The sequence below is a fragment of the Thunnus maccoyii genome, chromosome 23 (assembly GCF_910596095.1).
Source record: "Thunnus maccoyii chromosome 23, fThuMac1.1, whole genome shotgun sequence".
NCBI classification, from domain to species: domain Eukaryota; kingdom Metazoa; phylum Chordata; class Actinopteri; order Scombriformes; family Scombridae; genus Thunnus; species Thunnus maccoyii.
The window spans coordinates 16503657-16522200 of NC_056555.1; the positions used below are offsets into that span (position 1 = coordinate 16503657).

General features: G+C 38.4%; 2 protein-coding genes across 4 annotated transcripts; one reads left to right on the forward strand and one right to left on the reverse strand.

Annotated features, from left to right (window-relative positions):
- Positions 1-967: 967 nt before the first annotated feature.
- Positions 968-7617, reverse strand: depdc4 (DEP domain containing 4). The gene is made up of 9 exons (XM_042403312.1): positions 7509-7617; positions 5181-5604; positions 4909-5063; positions 4578-4773; positions 4159-4409; positions 3754-3896; positions 3411-3536; positions 3032-3110; positions 968-2376 (listed from the first exon to the last, which is right to left on the reverse strand). Exons 1-9 carry the CDS (start codon positions 7609-7611, stop codon positions 2177-2179), a joined length of 1677 nt encoding a protein of 558 aa, XP_042259246.1. The 5' UTR covers positions 7612-7617; the 3' UTR covers positions 968-2176.
- Positions 7618-9990: 2373 nt separating this feature from the next.
- On the forward strand, positions 9991-17844 carry tcp11l2 (t-complex 11, testis-specific-like 2). 3 transcript variants are annotated; one of them, XM_042404101.1, is made up of 10 exons: positions 9991-10116; positions 12329-12509; positions 12864-12996; positions 14024-14144; positions 14361-14584; positions 14814-14950; positions 15248-15435; positions 15749-15930; positions 16065-16237; positions 16373-17844. In XM_042404101.1, exons 2-10 carry the CDS (start codon positions 12341-12343, stop codon positions 16633-16635), a joined length of 1590 nt encoding a protein of 529 aa, XP_042260035.1. In that variant the 5' UTR covers positions 9991-10116; positions 12329-12340; the 3' UTR covers positions 16636-17844. The 3 variants fall into 3 exon arrangements, with proteins under 3 accessions (XP_042260035.1, XP_042260036.1, XP_042260037.1); XM_042404102.1 differs by lacking the exons at positions 9991-10116; positions 12329-12509 and adding an exon at positions 13645-13763 and having other exon boundaries at positions 12905-12996; XM_042404103.1 differs by lacking the exons at positions 9991-10116; positions 12329-12509 and adding an exon at positions 13645-13727 and having other exon boundaries at positions 12905-12996.
- The last annotated feature ends 700 nt before the right edge of the window (positions 17845-18544 follow it).

Here is an 18544-nt window from a genome sequence, read left to right on the forward strand (position 1 = left end):
AATTATTGAACAAAATCTATCTTCTTAAGAATCAAACTAACAAAATTAAATTGAAAGTGAAAAATGAACTGAAAACAAAAAAGTGACCTCAAACGCAAAATTTACGATAAAACTACAAGTATGAAACATTTGATTACAACATTCTCTACTTTCACTGATCTGAATTTCTCTTTTATGGTCACTTGTTTGATTCCTGTTCTGCTGTTTAATTTTTCAGTTTCAATGGTCTGGAAGTGCAACAAGTAGTACGACTTCCCATTGACCTGTCCTCATGGATGTATTATAAGATCTTCTATAAATTCTTATCATACATCCATGTCTGTCCATGGTCCCTTCAAAAGTAACTGGCTAATGGGCCGCTCACATGAGAGCTTTGTGTCAGAGGTAAAACTGAAAAATTCAGCAGAAAAACGGACCACAAAAGTTTTATTGTAAGTTTAGCCTTTGAGGTCATTTTTTTGCTTTCAATTTATTTGTATTCACTATCAATTTAATCTTTTTTCAATTTTGACAGAAATTTAATTCTATTCTCCCTCATTTCAGAAGTTTAACTGCTGAACACAAGATGTCTCCTACTTCACTGTAAAGTCCATTTTCAGTGTTTGTGCACTGTAGGCTTCAAGTTTCCATGCCACACTTGTGAATGTTGAGTACTGGCTTCAAAACTAGTTGTGATGTCACAAGTCCTGCTCGTAGGCCCAACCCTTAAAATCGGATTTTCAGTGAGCACAGAGAAACATTCCACTTTCAGCAGATGAATGTGAAAACAGCCTTCTAGTATCAAACTCTGCACAGTGAAGCTCAAATATCCGACTGTAGGAACAAGAAAAAAAACACATTTTTGAGTGGAGATAGACTTTAGTTAAGTTCCTCTTATTAGGGAACCCCTTAGAACCACATCAAGGACCACCGAGGGTGAATTCCTTGCTATAAGACATGCACTAAAAAAAATTACAGCAAAGTCATGTTTGAGATCGTCAGTTAAACTTTATTAGATATGTTATTCCAACAGTAAATAAAGCATGTTTCAGCATCATAAAGTGCATTCTCACTTGGTTTCAGTGTACACAAAGAACAGACAATGCTGATTGACAGTAAATTAGTTTTGCATGACAATTCAATTAAAAGAAAAAATTCCAACTGAGCATCACACTTGACCTAAAATTAAATTAGTAGCCTAAAACAATATACTTATTACACCTCCTCCTCTGAAAAGGCATAATGTCCACCTTTCAAGTAAAACCCAAAGAAGTTGCAATAAAAGTATATAACCAAGTTTAAACAATTAATAACATATTAAATTAACCTGAGCTAACACTATTGTACCTTTTCTGTTTTCATTTCATATTACATTTCATTTTTAAACCTTCCAAGGGGAAAAAAAAAAAACAACTTCCGTACTTCATCTCTAGCCAAAACAAGTCATAAACTGTGTTCAGGTACATTAGTATTGCTTTTCCAGTACTTTTCCACACTACATTGAAAATGAACCAAACCAAAAACCAACAAGAAACAAAAGGGCTGCTATAATATTGTTATTCTTCATTTGATATGTAGAGAGATTAATGTCGAAGTGCACAGCATTACTTCAGAAAACCACTGATCCATTTCAAAAGCCCCAATCAACCTAACTTCAATAGCCTCAGGATAATACAGGAGAATGCCTCAAAACATCTGGCTAATTGACTGAGTTTTTATTTTCAGTAATCCCTTTTATACTTTATATATATACATATATTCTATAGTAACCGCAGAACAATCAAGGGCACAAAAGAATTAAACCTTCTTTAAACATTATTCACCTTTATGACATAAAATTAATGCTACCAATGTAAAATCTTTAAAAAACTGCCCTCACTTAACACAAACAGCCAACCGCAACAAACAGCTGAATCTTCCACAGCTCACAGACAACACTATTGAGGCACCTGGTATGTTAGATTAGATGATATGTTATAGTTTATAAACTAGTGCAAAACCAGTCTCAACTACAGTTAAGTCTGTATCTCAAAATGCTTCATCAAACTGCAGTGTTAACCCATCCAGTGCTACAGGACAATAAGAATTATTTAGAAAAAAAAAAAAAGACTTCTACAATTCTACAGTGTAAGCAGGTATCAACACTCTTATCTACTGGCTTTTTGAAGTGCACCTTAGATGTGAATCAATACCATTTTCAGAAGGTGCTGGAGAAATGCTGGAGGAAGACCACGGGGTGATGTTTCTCAAATTCTTTGAGCAGCCTCCTCTTCTCCTTCACAGGCATGTTCTTGCTGGAGGAGATGTCATGAAGAAGTTGCTTGAGGCTCTCCAGAGTTGTAGCCTCACGCTGGTCCTCGTATTCCTGTGGCGTCACCTGCTGGCAGAAGGTGAACGCTGCAATACACAGTGGGGAGAAGTATATTAGTTTTCAGCTGGAGCATTAATGCACAATGTCAGCAAACAAGTTGGTAGGTTTTTGGAGTGGTTCTGGAGCAACAGTGCTACCATGTGGTCATCTGTAAAACATTTAATATTTTTGGTCATAACTCCTCATACTGAGGTGTTAAAATGAAATCCTTTCAGGCCACAGTCACTATGTGTATTTTGTGAAGCAGATTAAAACTTTCTAAACATTTACTATGTTTAAAATTTTAAAAAAACTGAGGATTGTGTAGCCTTGGTGGGAGTATTTGCTTTCTGGATGCTTTGGGACTAAATTGTCAGTTGTTACCAATGTGGACTCTTGGAAGATTAGCTAATGAGCTAAAAGAGATCCAAATAAAATCAAAACCAATAGCTGTAGAAGATAAAAACTGTGACAAACTGTATGTTTAACCAGGATGGAACGCAACGGATTAGGGACTTGAATTGACCGTCATTGCTGTGTTTTTACAGTTATATACATACAAAGTTAAAAAGTTGTTTTTGACCAGATCAAAATCTGTGCTAAATACACAATGGAGATTAGAGATGAGTTGTTATTTCATGTGGTGCATTGTGTAAGGTCGGCTGTTGTGCGTATATTTTCCTGGAGTTGAATTTGTCTTACTGGCAATGGAGTCGGGGTCTTTGCCCTGCTGCATCGTCCTCAGTGTTCTCCTCACAGCTTCAATCAGGGATGTGGGAGTCTGTAATCATTACAGTAAGAAAGGGTGTAAAGGATTTTCAAAATGTTAAATACAAATTTATGAAAAATGAAACAGGTGTCTGTAGGTCTACAGTCAACATTGTATCTATGAAGTGGAACTTTATAAATGCAATTGTGGGTCATTTGAGTGATTTTCTGCTATTGTGACAAATTAACACCTTAATAAAACTTGATACAATCTTTTTTTCTATTAAGAAATTTTGGTGATGCAAAACTTCTCAACTGTATATATGTTGGTGAGACCTAAATTTTAAATTATTCTGCTAAGGCAGAAATGTACCTTGAAGAGGTCAGTGTGATTGTCCATGAGAAACAGCACCAGGGTCTCACTCTGGGATCGAGTCAGTTCATGATTCTGGACAATCGCCCTCTGAAAAGTGCGACAGACCAGGGCCCTGTTATCAATCTGAAAGGAAAAACAGCAGAAAGTCAGTGACAGATTCCAATATAGTTACCACTGATCCAACCTTGTTTATAATACTGCAAAATAAATCAGTCAAATGATACACAACACACAATTAGTACATGAGAAATTACATTCTATTCCCATTGTTTTCAATAAAGTAAGAATCCTATAAGTGTGCACAAGAAGCCAGAGCTGATGAAAGAGGCTACTAAGCTACCTGTTTCTGCAGACGATAGGCATCTAAGTGAGCTGCTGTGGCCATAAAGGCCAGTAATCTCCGGAGTTCATCTCTCATGCTCGTCCCAAGTAGTCGCAAACACAACTGAGAAGCTTTGATGGCATCCTGCACCTTCCCGACATCTGGAAAGAAACAAGAGGAGATGCAGAAAAAGATTAATATATTCATAGAGAGAAAAAGTACTGACCTTCATGACTAGAGCAAAACCAGAAAATGAATTATGTCAGATCGGTGCTGTCACTGAAATATGTCTTAATGCTTATATGCACATGCTTGTTTTCTGATGTTAAGTATGCCAGCATGTGCTCTCAAATTTATTCCCACCATATTCAAGATGCCATACATTAAATCTATACAATCATTGTAAAGCTTATCAAGTTTTACCCAGTAAATTCAGAATGGCAACATGTATATCCAGGTAGCGTCCTGAGAGAAGTGGAGCTTTTTCCTGTCCACTGTAGTACTTGGCAATGGTGTCAAAGAGCAGTCTCTTCTGGTTTTCCCTCTGATCTGCCTGGCCACCGTCTAAAGAGTCATCACCACCTCGTTGGCTGAGCTGTTCCCCTGCAACAACGATCAGCTGGTCGGGGAAGAGCTCCAAGCAGTCTGCTGCTGCCGACAGCCACCCATCCAACCTGAGAAAAAAATTATGAAATAGAGCAATTTTTTTAACTTATTTTACTGTCAAGCTTACCAAAAATATTTCATTTTTTCAAAAATTTTACCCGAGTGTATTTTAAGAGTATTAGTTTATATGATTATAGTTTTATGTCCCCTGTGCAAGTATTAATCAGAGTACTAACTGAGGCAGTTTAAGGGTGTCAGGCAGCTCCCTCTCCAGGCATGTGTTAGAGATAACCAGGTCCTGAGTGGCCAGAGGAGCCTTGCAAGCCTGGGGATGAACTTTGGCAGGAGAGGTCAGGATGCAGTCCAGCATGGGCAACTCTATTATCTGCAGCAGCTGTAGCAGCGTCTGCTGCTTCCAAACCTCATCCACCACTGGAGGGAGAGAAAAAAGTAGGAAAAACATTTGAGTAAAAGTAAAATATCCACTGTATCTTTCTTCAGTGTCATTCACTTGCATAGGGCACACATCGCATACTGGCAAATACAGACAAATTAGCTCAGTCTTACCAGCCTTGGACAGAAAGGCAGAAGCGGTGGGAGCTGTGGTCAGAGCTGGAGACAGGGATGGTCGCAGGTTGATAGTCCTCAGCAGCCTCTCAACCTTCCTGTCTGATGGTCCAACAGCGAGGGGATTGGAGATTGTTCTCAGCTCATTCAGCTTCCTACAAAATCAGGAAGCATTGTGGTTGAAGAATTAACACTAACCTCTGTGTAGGGGGACTGGGTAATATTGAAAAACACTAATATCAGAATATTTTTACAAGATGAATAAAATCAACCTGGAGCTCTTCTTCCTCTTTATTTCCCGCCCCTCTGGTGGCATGTTTTCTGTGTCACTATTGCAGTCGTGCATGGCAGAATTGGGCGACACTTTATATTCCAGAAAACGGTAAAGGCTGCAACTGCTGTCCTCAAATGTCACTTCCTTGTCTCTGCGAAACAGCTTCGTTCCTACTGGTTCAAACACCTTGGCTTCCATCAGAGCCTGGCAGAGTCGTGCAGCTTTAAGGCGAGACACTTCGCTAGTGCAAAACACCACATTCTGCATCAAATAACTGAGAACTGCATCCACAGCGTCTGAGCCTGTGAAGCACTCGGCGTGAACACGCAGATGCCTCCTACAGCGGCGCACCTCCACCTGGGTCTGCAGGGCGTGGATGATGTTGTGCCACAGCTGAGTGGCACCGAAAGGCCCTGAGAAACCTGTTAGGAGACACAGGGTCAGAGGAAAGCAGACAAACAGGTTAATTCTATAGCTAAAATGTTATAAAAGACTTCATTAAGGTGCAACACATCTTCAAACTAGTGGGACACTCAATTAAATTAATTATGAAAAACAGATGTTTTATTACACTAAGGTTACTGATGTAACCACTTCCCATACAGATTAGATTTTCATTATGTTTTGTCAGTTTTTATACCCTGGTCCTGAGAGAAACGATATTACATTCAGCAGTAATTTTTTTTAATGAAATGACAATAAACTTGAAACATCAGGATTTATTTAGATTTGGAGGTGAGTTTATTTTCACCATATTCTCTTTTGTATCAAGAGACTGTAACGGAGATTTTTGTGTCAATTATCTTCATATTATTACACTTTGTGTACACTTCATAAAGCCACAAATAACACATGCAGGGTGTGAATTTAAGGTACTAAAGTGTAATACTGCTTAATAACAGCACATTTTTAACGGTATTATTTCTGACCATTGTTATGCAAATTCTAGCCAGAATGGGATTAATCCGTTTGAAACTAGAAATTGTCCGTTTAAGAGAGAGTGCAGATGGAATTAGGTTAAGCATATACAAGACGCCCGTTCATGTACCTTGAAAATCTTTGTATATGCAATTTGTTCATAAACCCGTTCTGACTCTCATCAAGAGTGAGTATGAAGCATAAATAACAACAACTACATCGTGAAAAATAATACTTCTAACATCTGGTGATGTGAAAATGGTGAAACAGATTTCTTTCTGAGGTTTGCTTATTCAACATATACGTATATCAATATTGAGGATGGACACTGTACCGTTGAGAGTATCATTAAAAAGTAACACTCATCATTTCACCAGAAATCAGTGTTGGATTGTACATGTACTGAAGTACAAATTTGACATACTCGAGTTTTTCCATTTTATGCTACTTAACACTTCTACTCCACAACATTTCAGACTTCAGATTTTATTAATTATTAATGAATATTTTCATCATGAATTCATCTGCTGATAATTTTCTGGATCAACCCTTTTGTCCATAAAATGCCAGAAAAAAGTAAAAACTGTACACAACAATTTCCCAAAGCTCAATATGACATATTAATATTTCTTATTGCAGTTTAATATCATAGAAACTAAGAGATCCAGCAATATTCATGTTTGAGAAGCTCAAACCAGTGACTGTGACAAAAAGTATTTAAATAATTGATCAATAATCAAAATAGTTGATTCATTTTCTGTTGATTGATTACTTGATTAATCTACTAATCATTTCAGCTCTATTGTAAATATTGTTCTTTATATTCCACTAAATTTATCTGACAGCTATAGGTACTAATTACTTTATAAATTAAGATTTTACATACAAATAACATGCTGATATTGTGACATATATGACGCATTATTATACATTAAACCTACACAAATGTATATAAAATCCAACAAAGTAAAATGCCACTTATACATGAATTCATGTATAACATTAATACAAAAATATATTGTGGTTACTATAAAACTCAGGGCCGTTTTTCTCCCATAAGAAGTAACTTTCACTTGTAGTGGAGTCATTTTACAGTGTGGTATTACTACTTTTGCTTCCTCCACCACTGATGAAAACTCTATGCAGCCTCGTTAAACTAAAAAAAGGTCCATGGATTTCCATTTCCATGAAACTCTGGTCTATAAAACATTTTAGTCCGAGATATTACTTTTCTCCAGTAACCACGGCTGGGCAGACGAGGCTAACGTAACGTTAATAACATGCCAGTGCTAAACCTCCACCGTCCGCACTTGTTTACACAGCTGTGTTTCGCTTCTGTGGTTACATTTACATAAAGGAGAGACTAGCTAACCTTAAACATATTTAGCATTTTACACTCATAACTTACCATGCTGTATATTTTCACGAAAACTTCGTGTTTGGCTGTTCAGCCTTCTGAACCGAGGAGTCAAATCAACCGCCATCACAAGCTCTCCGTGTGACGTAAACATCTTCTTCTTCTTCTTCTTCTAATCATGTCAACAGGCTGTACGCTGCTGCCTCCTACAGACAACAACACGCACTGCCGGCCAGTTTTATTTATTTATTTGTTTTATTTAAAAGTAGGTGGATCGCAAATAAGGTAAAATTGCCTTTCTGTTATTTTAAGTTAGTAATTGTTTTCAAAAGGATATATTTAAAGAAAATGAGTTCCTGTAGCCTACAGTTCTTGCAGTTTTTCCTCTATTCCCTGCTGGAAAATATGCTGCAATCACTGTCACCATAGTCTGTAGTCTGCGGTCTTCACCTGCCACACATAAACCCATCGGATGTTTGCTTATGATTTTCATGTACTCTGTTAAAATAATATAACTGCATTCTCTCAGCATTCATATATATAGTCTCTTGTGAGAAAAATAAAACCCACTATTTCCTCTTCTCCTAAACAGTTTCCACAACTGTTTATTTAATCCTTCCAATAAAAACTCTCTGCATCTTGCAACTGTCTCCTCAGCTCAGTGAACAGCCCATTTTACAGACAGCTCATTTTCTCTATTCTACAGCAGCACATTTTTAGCTCACAGAGTTTTGTTTCATTCAAATAATTGGCTTTATTACAACAAGAACTCCATACGTGACAAACATTGTAAATGGAACTACTGGTCAATAATACATGGTAAATTACATTAAATCACACTATTGACAAAAAAGTCGGCCTCTATTTTGCAACAATAAAACTCTAGGGATGTGAGAGAAACCAGAGGGGACCGGAGGACTAAGTCATCCAATCCTCTCCAGAAAATTAATTTTATTGCAAGCTATTTTATGAGATTAATAAAATTAAAAATAAAAATCCCAAGAAGTCCTCTGAGACACACTTTGAATTCCTCTTATGGCATTTAACAGCCGTTGCTGCACATCTTTCACCTACAATAGACTGGAGTATGGATTGGTGGGAGGCTACTCATCTTTCAGTAGTGAGATTGTGAAGTGTTAGCGCTTTGTTGATACACTGTGTTACACACTATATCTTTATAGCACTTATATCCAAATATCTAAAGATAACATCCTTCAAATCCAAACAATTCCCCTCAAAGCCTGAATATATTTTGTCTTCATCACACATTATGTAATTCCTCTTACAGTATGCATTGCATGTAATGGCATTTTCCAAGGCACTGCAGACCTAAACATAATTTTATCATTGTTGTCCTTCCTTGTTCCTGTGTAACCAATCTATTGTTACCTCTGCTGTCCCTATACAACTGACCTTTGGACTTAGTGCTACATGAATCTACTCCATATATTATTTGCTTTTCTTACTGTTAAACCACACACCTTCTCTTTCATTTTCCCGGAAGGGGATGAAAATCCTTCATGTTGGATGATCATTCCCCTTACCTTTATTCCCTCTGTCTCATGCTGTGGCTAAAATCTAAATTAAAACTTCTCCTAAATCAAGTTAGAGAGCTGCCATTTGGAAGGACATAGCATTGATGTAAATTGAGTCCTTAAACAGATGTAGTCAAATCAATGATAGCTAAATTCCATTTACTTTCAGGTTCCTGATATTTTGCATGTTGATCACTGTCACGCTGTTATAAATTGGTTGTTTTCTGACTATTACAAGTCCAAATGTCTTGTATAAAAATTGGTCTTAACATAACCAGAAAACAAATCTGGACGCTACAATGAAATGATTCATCTTTCTTTCTTTTCTTTTCTTTCTTTCTTTCTTTCTTTCTTTCTTTCTTTCTTTCTTTCTTTCTTTCTTTCTTTATTAGGATCCCCATTAGAACCAGCATAGGTAACTGGCTATCCTCCCTGGGATCCACCACACACTCAGTCATATATACGTCTACATTCTACATACACACTTTACCAAATAAACACAACAAACAAACCTGCTTATCACACTGAATCAACAACCAAGTAAATATAGAAGCAAAAGAAACAACAGACATTCAGCCGAACACAAATTATGAATCAATCATAATATACACACACGCACACACACACACACACACACGCACACACACACACACACACACACACACACACACACACACACACACACACACACACACACACACACAATGAGCCATAGCCAACACATCCATGCTATGAGCCAGGTATGAGCATACTGAGCTCACATCCGTAAACAAAGCAGAGCGGAGCGTACCATTTCAACAAGGGGTGGTACAATGTAGTACAGAGTATTACATTTCCTTTCCCGAACTAAGTGTATCCATGCATTTATATTAGTGCTTGTCGATTTATAAAACTTAATTTTTTAAGAAAACACCGGAATCCATAAACACAAACTCAATATTCGCCTTTTCTTGGCCGTTAAACACCCCTATGTGCGAAATAGTTTCACCTGCCTGTCCTCAGTCCCAACTGGGGGAGCGAAGGACCTTTAAACGGAGAGACAAACAGTACCGAACGACGACCAATCTGCACTTCAGAGCTGAGCTATTTTGGTGTCAGTCTCCCTCTCAGGAGACTTGAATGAGGTAAAAGTCGCTTTTGTTTAGCACGTTTCACTCTTTATACGATTTTCAATCTTTCGACTGCCTCAGTTGGTTACTTTTATGTTGATTTGAGTCTCACTTTTGTTGTGTTTAGTAAGCGGAAACTTCGCTACAGTCGTCGAAAAGCTTTAACTAGCTTACGTCAAAATATGCTGCTCCGCAAAAAAATAACCAAATTCATGATTTATAGTCGCTTGTCATAGCTGGAACATTTGGTCAAATAACTGAGCCTGCCATAAAGACGCTGCCACAGTGTAACAGCAGTCACTTTAAACACAATACATTTATATTGTAGAAACAGCATTATGTTTATACTGCACTTTTTCTCTCGAGTCTGGCACTGACAAAGGAATACATGTACTATGATAGATGTGCATGGAGTTCTTGTTTTGGTCTGTAGCTCAGATCACGTGTACCCACTTCTTACGCGTGTGTGGGTATTTTTTTTATCCATGTGCACAGCTTTGTAACCAAAGATTTTCCATGTAGGGGTGAGAGACAGAAAGCTGCAGCCAATAAGGAGAATCCCTGGGTGCTTAGCCCAGCCTCCCTGATCCACTGTTTTGTTTACATTATGCTGCAGTCAAATCTGGATCCCTGACGACTCTTTGTTTCTGAAGGAGTTACTGTAACAGTACATATTGTATTCCCTCACGTTTTGTTTTGTTCATATGACACAGATCCAAAACATCTGGCCAAGATGTATGGATATTATTTCAGATGTGTTGTTATGAGCACATAGCTTTCCAGTGCTGTATCTGTCTACAATGTACAGTCAGTGTTATTAAATGTATAAATCAGTAATTCAATCTCTAAACATGTTTTTTTATCTTTGTCATTTTGCTGTATGGGTTTGTCACAACAAACTAATGCATTTTATTACAGTCAGACAGCATTAAGAAGCAGCAGATGATAGAGTGGGCCTAATCCGTCATCAGTTTTCTGGACTGCCTTGCACCCATCACTCTAGATAATCTCTGAAAATTGGCCTGCTGCTTTGCTGTGACCTAGCTGTCCGGTCAGGCAAATGATGTAATGAATGAGTTTTGGACACAGCGGGGGTATGTGGAAGTCACGTTCCCCCCCCCCCACACACACACACACACTCCCCCCTCCGACACCCACCCTCACCCCTCCTGTGCTATCTTTAAACCAAAAAGAGCAGCGAGGGAGTGTGCGTTCATTTTTGGCCGCAGATAACCGCAAGCAGGAACAGGAACACCCAAGGGTCACCCTGCCAGCGTGTATGTCTTAGATAATGTTAGAAAGACTGACACCTGCTCAATTGTTACAGTAATCAAGATACAGTTTGGTGTTTTTATGATAGGTACATGCACACAACTTCAATACTGAGTTCACTGGGTTCAGCTGTAACTTGGATTTTTCTTAATTTGTACCTTTCTTTCTTATGCTAATGTATTTCTATTTGTGTGTGAGAGAGACAACACATGGACAGGTGTAACAGGATCTTTCTGACAGTTGAGAAACCCTCTGTTGTCCCATGTTACCCTGGAGACACAATTGATCTCAAATAAGCCTGGACAAAGAGTCCCTTTTATCCACAAGGAATACAAATGTTTGTTTAAACCTTTGGTGGAAATGAGTCTTGTTTGTGTCCTGGCTTTGTCCCGTGGCAGTCAGCACGTGTTGAGTCATCAAGAGTTTTCCCAACAAATGACCTCATTTGCTCCCATAAGTTTAATAACATGTTGATACTCAGAAGAGTACAACAAAGCAGCTATGTCTGTTTCCATGGTGACTGGCCCACCAGCTGTTTTACTGAGCGTGACTGGTGTTTTTGTTACACTCTGTTAACTGCCTTGACGACAACAACTATCGCTAAAGTGAAAAGTCAATGCTCCCCCCGTCTCTCTCATTCGCACTCTCTCTCACACAAACACACAGGTAACACACAGTTTTTTTTACTGTCAACAATGCTTTAGTCCATCTCTCAATATATTTGGACTTCTCTACCATATCTATGGCTTTCATCTCCTACTGAAGATCCAAACAACGAAGGAATGACAAACTTTCCAGTTAAACCTGTTTCTTCCAAGATCCCTTGAAAGTAGTAAAATACTCATTAACTTGCGACTTTTAGAACAGGTCGAGTTAGATAACGTGATAGGAAGTCCACTGGCTATCTGTAAAAGTTATAATTAGATGTGGGTGTTATCCAACTTCTCATGTGCAGCTGTAACCCAAGATGCCTCTAAACGATGAGCGACCCGTGTCCACATCCAGCGGTGAAGATCAAGGCAGTGATGTAGAATCGTCATCAGAGCGCTGTGACAGCATGACCTCCACCAGTGACCTGGACTGCTCCCGTGAAAGCTTCACCAGCGACTGCTCTAGCAAGCATTGCACCCCCTCCTGTGAGTTTTCCCTCTTTTTTTTTTTTTGCTCTCTGCTTAAGCTCACTGAACAATACCTGACATATTGTTTTCATTTTTGTGTCCATGTTTGTCTTCCTTTCTCAGGAAAGGCCTACCAGTTGGTTTGGCTTCTGCAATGTCTCAGAAAAGAATATTCATGCTACCATTGTGTTAGTGCTGATAATATTTTAAGACATCTAAGCCCAGGACTAGGAAAACCAATTGAGTGTGACCTACATGTCTGAAATCACATTCCAAGAATAACCAACACCGCTACTATCATAATAGAATGTCAGTCAATTTTATGTTCCCACTGTTTTTGTCTACTTATAACTCAATATTTGTTTCCCACAGCGAGCCCACCCAAAACCGTAACCCTAGATGAAGTCATGGAGTCTGCCAGAGACCTCTTCAATCTCAGCTTTGCCCATGAGATCATTATGAATCGCAAATTCCAGCTGGAGCCAGACAGCCTACCACAGAACAGGTATATCAGCTGCATAAAACAAGATCCTGTGTCTCCATTTCTCTGCGACTTGATCATGTTTTGTAGTATATTAGTAAACCTAAATACCAGTTTGTCAGGTAAGGGTTTTTACAAAAATAGAAAAATAACAGCAATGTGGAATAAATTGGATTAATAGTCAGAGAGGGCTATTTATTTGATCTATGCTCTGTCAAGTTTTATAGTGTTGACAAAATTATGCATACACCTCATATAAAAACTTAGTTATCATGATTACAAACCCAAATGCTGTAAAAAGCTGTAAAAGGGGTCTGGCAACCAACAATATGTTAGTTTGAAAGGAACATGACACAACTAAAAGAAATTCAAAGAGATGCTGTTACTTGAAAAGTGCCTTCTAAATAAATCTTTACTCATTTACTTTTACCTGTGCCTTAAAAAGTAAGTGAATTGGTCAAAAACACTGACAAATTATTGAATAAATTGACAAAAAAAGAGGGTATATTTTCATATCTAATAAACACAGGTAGCATAAGTCCCAACTTCTGATCAAATACATCTCTTTGGATCTGGATTGAATTTTATCAGTTCCTTTTCACAGTAAAGAGACAGATATAGAAGAATTTGTCTTTTCTCCTGTATTCATTGTCTGTCTTTGTTTACCTTTAGCACAACATGAACTCAGCAAAAGAATGAAGAGGCCAGACTGACAGATGAGGGGATGAGAGAAAAAGAATTTCTTTAGGGAAAGAGTGAGGAGACAGACAGCTGCAGATAAGATAGACTCTGTAATTTATCATCAGTTCCAAAATTATTTTCCATACTCAGCAGTAAGGGAGACATTTTATTTTTTAAAATAATGTATGTCATAATCATTTAGTCCTTTGTGCACCATCCCTGCCAAACAGCACTGAGTTTTGTCCTTCAATGTTTGGAGAGATGGGAGAACAAAGCCACAAATCGATCAAAGCCCATTTCATAAATGGCCATTACTCCTGACAGATCATATACTCAGCTAAGCAAAATCCACCATTTCTTTTTTTTTTAGTTTATGGAAGATGGTTAGAGAAAATGTCCACAAAGCGTTCTGGGACATCCTGGAGTCTGAGCTGAATGACGACCCGCCTGAGTATGGGCAAGCCATCAGACTGTTGGAGGAAATCAGAGAGGTCAGCACACACACAGTCTGATATTTACAGCTTCTCTGCGTTTATAGAAATGACTTTTTTCCTCTGACTGTACAAAATTAAGGAACATTTTCCTGATGTTTATTTGCAGCGCCTTTTGCGTGATCCATATTCTCTGCTTTTCTTTATCTGCATCACCTCACATGATGAATTAAATAATGCTTCAATAAAACGACAAACATTTTCCTCATTGGACAGACCTTACTGTCATTCCTTAACCCGGGTGCCAATCGGATAAGGACCCAGATCATGGAGGTGCTGGATATGGACCTGATTCGTCAGCAGGCTGACAACGACGCTGTAGACATACAGGGGCTTGCCTCTTACATCATCACCACCATGGGCAAGATGTGTGCACCAGTCAGGGATGAGGAAATCAAGAAGCTCCGGGACAGCACAGATAATATTGTGACACTGTTCAGGTGAGATATAAAGATCTGCAGAATCTTTGCTGCCATGTTGTTGTCTCTTCACTGATGATCTCTTAATGTGTGACCTCGAACATTTGCACACTTGTGGTTTAAAGCAAGAACACTTCCTACTTAACTGTTTGTCTGCTGAGAGAATACATGAATGCTGTGAGCTTTCTTATTTAGCTATAACATAAGAAGAAAGTAAATTTCAACTGCTTTTATTTCTTTTACACAATAGAGAGATCTTCCGTGTGTTGGACCTAATGAAGGCGGACATGGTCAACTTTACCATCGATAATCTGAGGCCTGTGCTGCAGAGGCACAGTGTTGAATATGAGAGGGAAAAGTTCCAGAGCATCCTGGAAAAAACACCTGGTGAGTGAACAAGAACTCACTCTTTTCATTCACTTTTCATACCGTATGTTTTACCATTTCTGTTGCCAGACAGTTAAGAAATTTGCAACAACAGATAATATATGAATATGTTGAGTTGGATGTCCTGACTAAATGAAAGAATATAAGGTTTGTTCCAGAATTCACACATAAAAATACTTGTCGGGACATGTGTGCTGGAAAGGAAATATTTACTTATGGGATGAAAACAATCTTTACAATTAAATCTGAATGAAGAACAAATGAGTCAACCAGTGTCACTGTGATAAACCTCTTCAGGCGCTTTGGACCACACAACCGCCTGGATCAAATCCGCTCTGGAAGAGCTTCAGTCTGCCACCATCCCCGCAGAGCAGACTAATGGTCAGGGGAAAGGGCAGCCAGCGGTGCCGGGGCCCTTCCAGGTCCTCAATGCTGCCTTCCTCCACATCCTCACATGGGACTCTGATAAGGGCCCATTGCCTGAGGTGAGTATGTGTTGCATTTATGTTTGTAACCGAGAGAGAGATTTGATAACTTGAGTATTTCTGTGCTTGTTATATGTGAAATACACATATTTATTTTTTTGTCTTTGGTTGAGCGCAATGTTTTTGGTGGATTTAGGGGTTCTATTCTGCCTTGTAAAAAAACATAACACACCAAAAATGCAACTTAACTGATAGCATTTTCTTTATATCATGTCTCCTGGTTACCATGAAGTTCTGATGAAGATAAATTAGTTAATCTAACTGATGCACATATCTCAATTGCATTAACTCTATATTCTGGTTTCCTGGTTAGACCTGGATGACAGATGAGACACGTCTCCGAGAGATTCAGCGGCAGCTCCAGAGGTGTCAGGCAGTGAATGAAGTGCTGCTCATCGTCTACAGCACTATCGGAGGGCCTATCCAGGGTCTGTCCTCCCTGTCTGACAGGCTGAAGAAGATGACTAGTGTGCTGCTGGATGGGATGCACAGCCCGTCAGTTCACCTTTTTCTATCTTAAATCCACAGACTTTATTTAAACATACAACTGTTTATCACACTAGAAGGTTATACGTGTGCAGCCTGAAATGGAAGCTCAACCCAGAACTCTCCTCTCTTTTTATCTGTAGACACTTTAAAATGGAAGAGGCACTAGAGGGCGTCAGTGCTCAGATCTGCTGTGAGCTCAACAAGTCTTTAACTGAGAGGAACTACCCTACGCTGACCCCGGCACTGCAGGCCACCCTCACAGGCCAGATCTGTAGCATCACCCAGAAGGACAACCCCATCCGCACTTTAGTTGGTAAGATGGAGCGAGCAGGAGTGACTCGTTTGAGCCTTGTGCTATACAATAAAGATGTTTTCATGTCATTTAACGCATTGCATGTGTGAAATATTAAGTTATTACCCCTCTCTCACTCTCTTCATTTCTCTGCAGAGGACCGTGTGCAGCAGTACTTCATGACACTCATCTGTGACCCTAAATCTCAGGCCAAACTTGAACAAGTACCAGCTGGCTTGACTGCCATAAAACCTGAACTAGCATTGATGGGAGCAAAGTTCATCTCCCTGGTCAACTACAACAAGACTGTCTATGGACCTTTCTACGCGGATATCATCAGGAAGCTGATGTTCAGCAGCAGCCCACCAGCAACAAACCCTCCTCAGGACACCACCCAGGACTCTGTCACCACTAGTTAAAACAAAAATTTGGCTCATGCAGTCTAGAGAGTCTTTTTGCTAGTAGATATACAGCAGCTGAAGCTAAGGACGTACAAAAATAGCTAAGGCAGCTCTCCTGCTCGGCTCGGCCACTGTACTCCAATAGTTTCAGTTACCCTCAACGTATTATAAATGTAGTTTTTATCACTACATTCAGCAGTGAAAGGCACTGCAGTGTAGGCGTGTGGTCAACATTTCATGTGACCTGCACCCGTTGAGATAAAGGCCCTAAAATCCACTCTCCGATGAACAATCATCACTTCAAACAGGAAAACCAGTGTTAAAAAGATCAATGTCTGAACCTGATGGTGACCGACTAGGTTCATTTCTAATCAAAGTTTGTACTTCTTTTATTAGGAGGGAGTCCATATGGGGGAAAAAGGGCAAAACCTTAGTATGTCTGTTACATACAGTGAGCTTTATGAAGCAAAGAGGAATAAAATTCATATATTTAGAAAAGTAGCAGAGTAGCATTTCAGATTCTTTACATATAACATAATAACATTATTTATCACTGTTAAATGTTTAAGGTTTTGTATAGTTTACTATATAGTGCGCTGAAACTATAGTTAAGGAACATTGACAATAGCAAGTGCCACCTTTTAAAGACATTAATGTAAGACATGAGATAGCCCTTATCCCTTGGACTTAGTCCTTTGATTGTTTAACTTTTTCATCAGCCAGAAAAACAATCTGTATTTTTAAACTTTTGATCCACTGATATTACTTCATAGCAGAAAAATAAAACACAAGTTTAAATGTTTTGCATTTTGACTTCTCAAAGGAAGTAATAACTGTTGTCTGCATGAGTAGCTTTGTGTTGGGGTTTTGTCATTTTAGTTTTTACTTGAGCAATTTGTTAGAGTACTTGTCACATGTATGTTCAGTATTTTTACTTATTCTCTGCCTGTGGAATATTTGTTATATTGGTTTAGTTGCTATGTTTGTTACATTTTGAGGTACTGCAGTTGTTACAGTATTGCTGTTTTGGCTGTTAGAACCCGTGGAGAAATGAAAGGTGCTGAACTCCCAAGTGATTTCGTGTCCAAAGTGGACCCAAAGAAATGCACAAAGAAAAGCAGTTATGTTCTTTTACAAAAGTTTACACGAAAAATGTGGGAAGTTGTTGTTCTTTTCTTCTGTACCACTGTTAATATAATAAAACTTCAAAAAGAAACACAAAATTGAGCATGTCTTAATATATTTTGGGACAGACTTGAGGTACTCTGAAGTCAGTATTAGACATATTGTATGTTGGCTTGTCAGTGGCCATGTAGGATTGTACAACATCATAGATGGAGGATCAAAAAATGGTCAAAAATATTATGGCAAATGATGTTTACATCGAAAAATAATCTGAAAAATGGGTATAAACAAAGACAGCTCTTCTGTTAACTTATTCAAGAAATTGTCATTATTATTATTATTATTGTTATAATTGTTATTATTATTGTTTATATATAGATACATAAAGCATAATATATTTACATTTATTAATTTGGCATATGCTTTTGTCCAAAGTGTCATACAAATAAGGTATATATAGAAATAATTGTTACTTTGCAGGTTCAGCAACAAGCTGATTTGTTTACATCATACTACAGTCTATTTACGGCCACTTATAATTGCATTATCAGTGCAACACTATTGTTGAATAAACAACATGCGCTCATCTCTTGCTGTCACCAGGCAATACTGTTACCTTTAGGTGCAGTCCGGAAATCCTGCAATTAGCAATTGCAAACACAAATGCATACACAAAATTTGTTGAGATGTAATATTTAGAAGGCTGGCAGCATTAAATATATGTCAAGAATTTGTGAGAAAAGTGCTGTACACAAAATAATTTGGTTAAATTCATTACAGATTAATTAATTACGAAAGTGAT

Coding starts and splice junctions, on each gene's coding strand:
- depdc4 (XM_042403312.1), bottom strand. CDS start 7,611: ATGTTTACGTCACACGGAGAGCTTGTGATGGCGGTTGATTTGACTCCT. Junction 5,605..7,508: donor TCGTGAAAATATACAGCATG/GTAAGTTATGAG, acceptor GTCTCCTAACAG/GTTTCTCAGGGCCTTTCGGT. Junction 3,897..4,158: donor TGCCATTCTGAATTTACTGG/GTAAAACTTGAT, acceptor GTTTCTTTCCAG/ATGTCGGGAAGGTGCAGGAT.
- tcp11l2 (XM_042404101.1), top strand. CDS start 12,341: ATGCCTCTAAACGATGAGCGACCCGTGTCCACATCCAGCGGTGAAGAT. Junction 14,145..14,360: donor TGTTGGAGGAAATCAGAGAG/GTCAGCACACAC, acceptor CTCATTGGACAG/ACCTTACTGTCATTCCTTAA. Junction 14,585..14,813: donor AATATTGTGACACTGTTCAG/GTGAGATATAAA, acceptor TTTACACAATAG/AGAGATCTTCCGTGTGTTGG.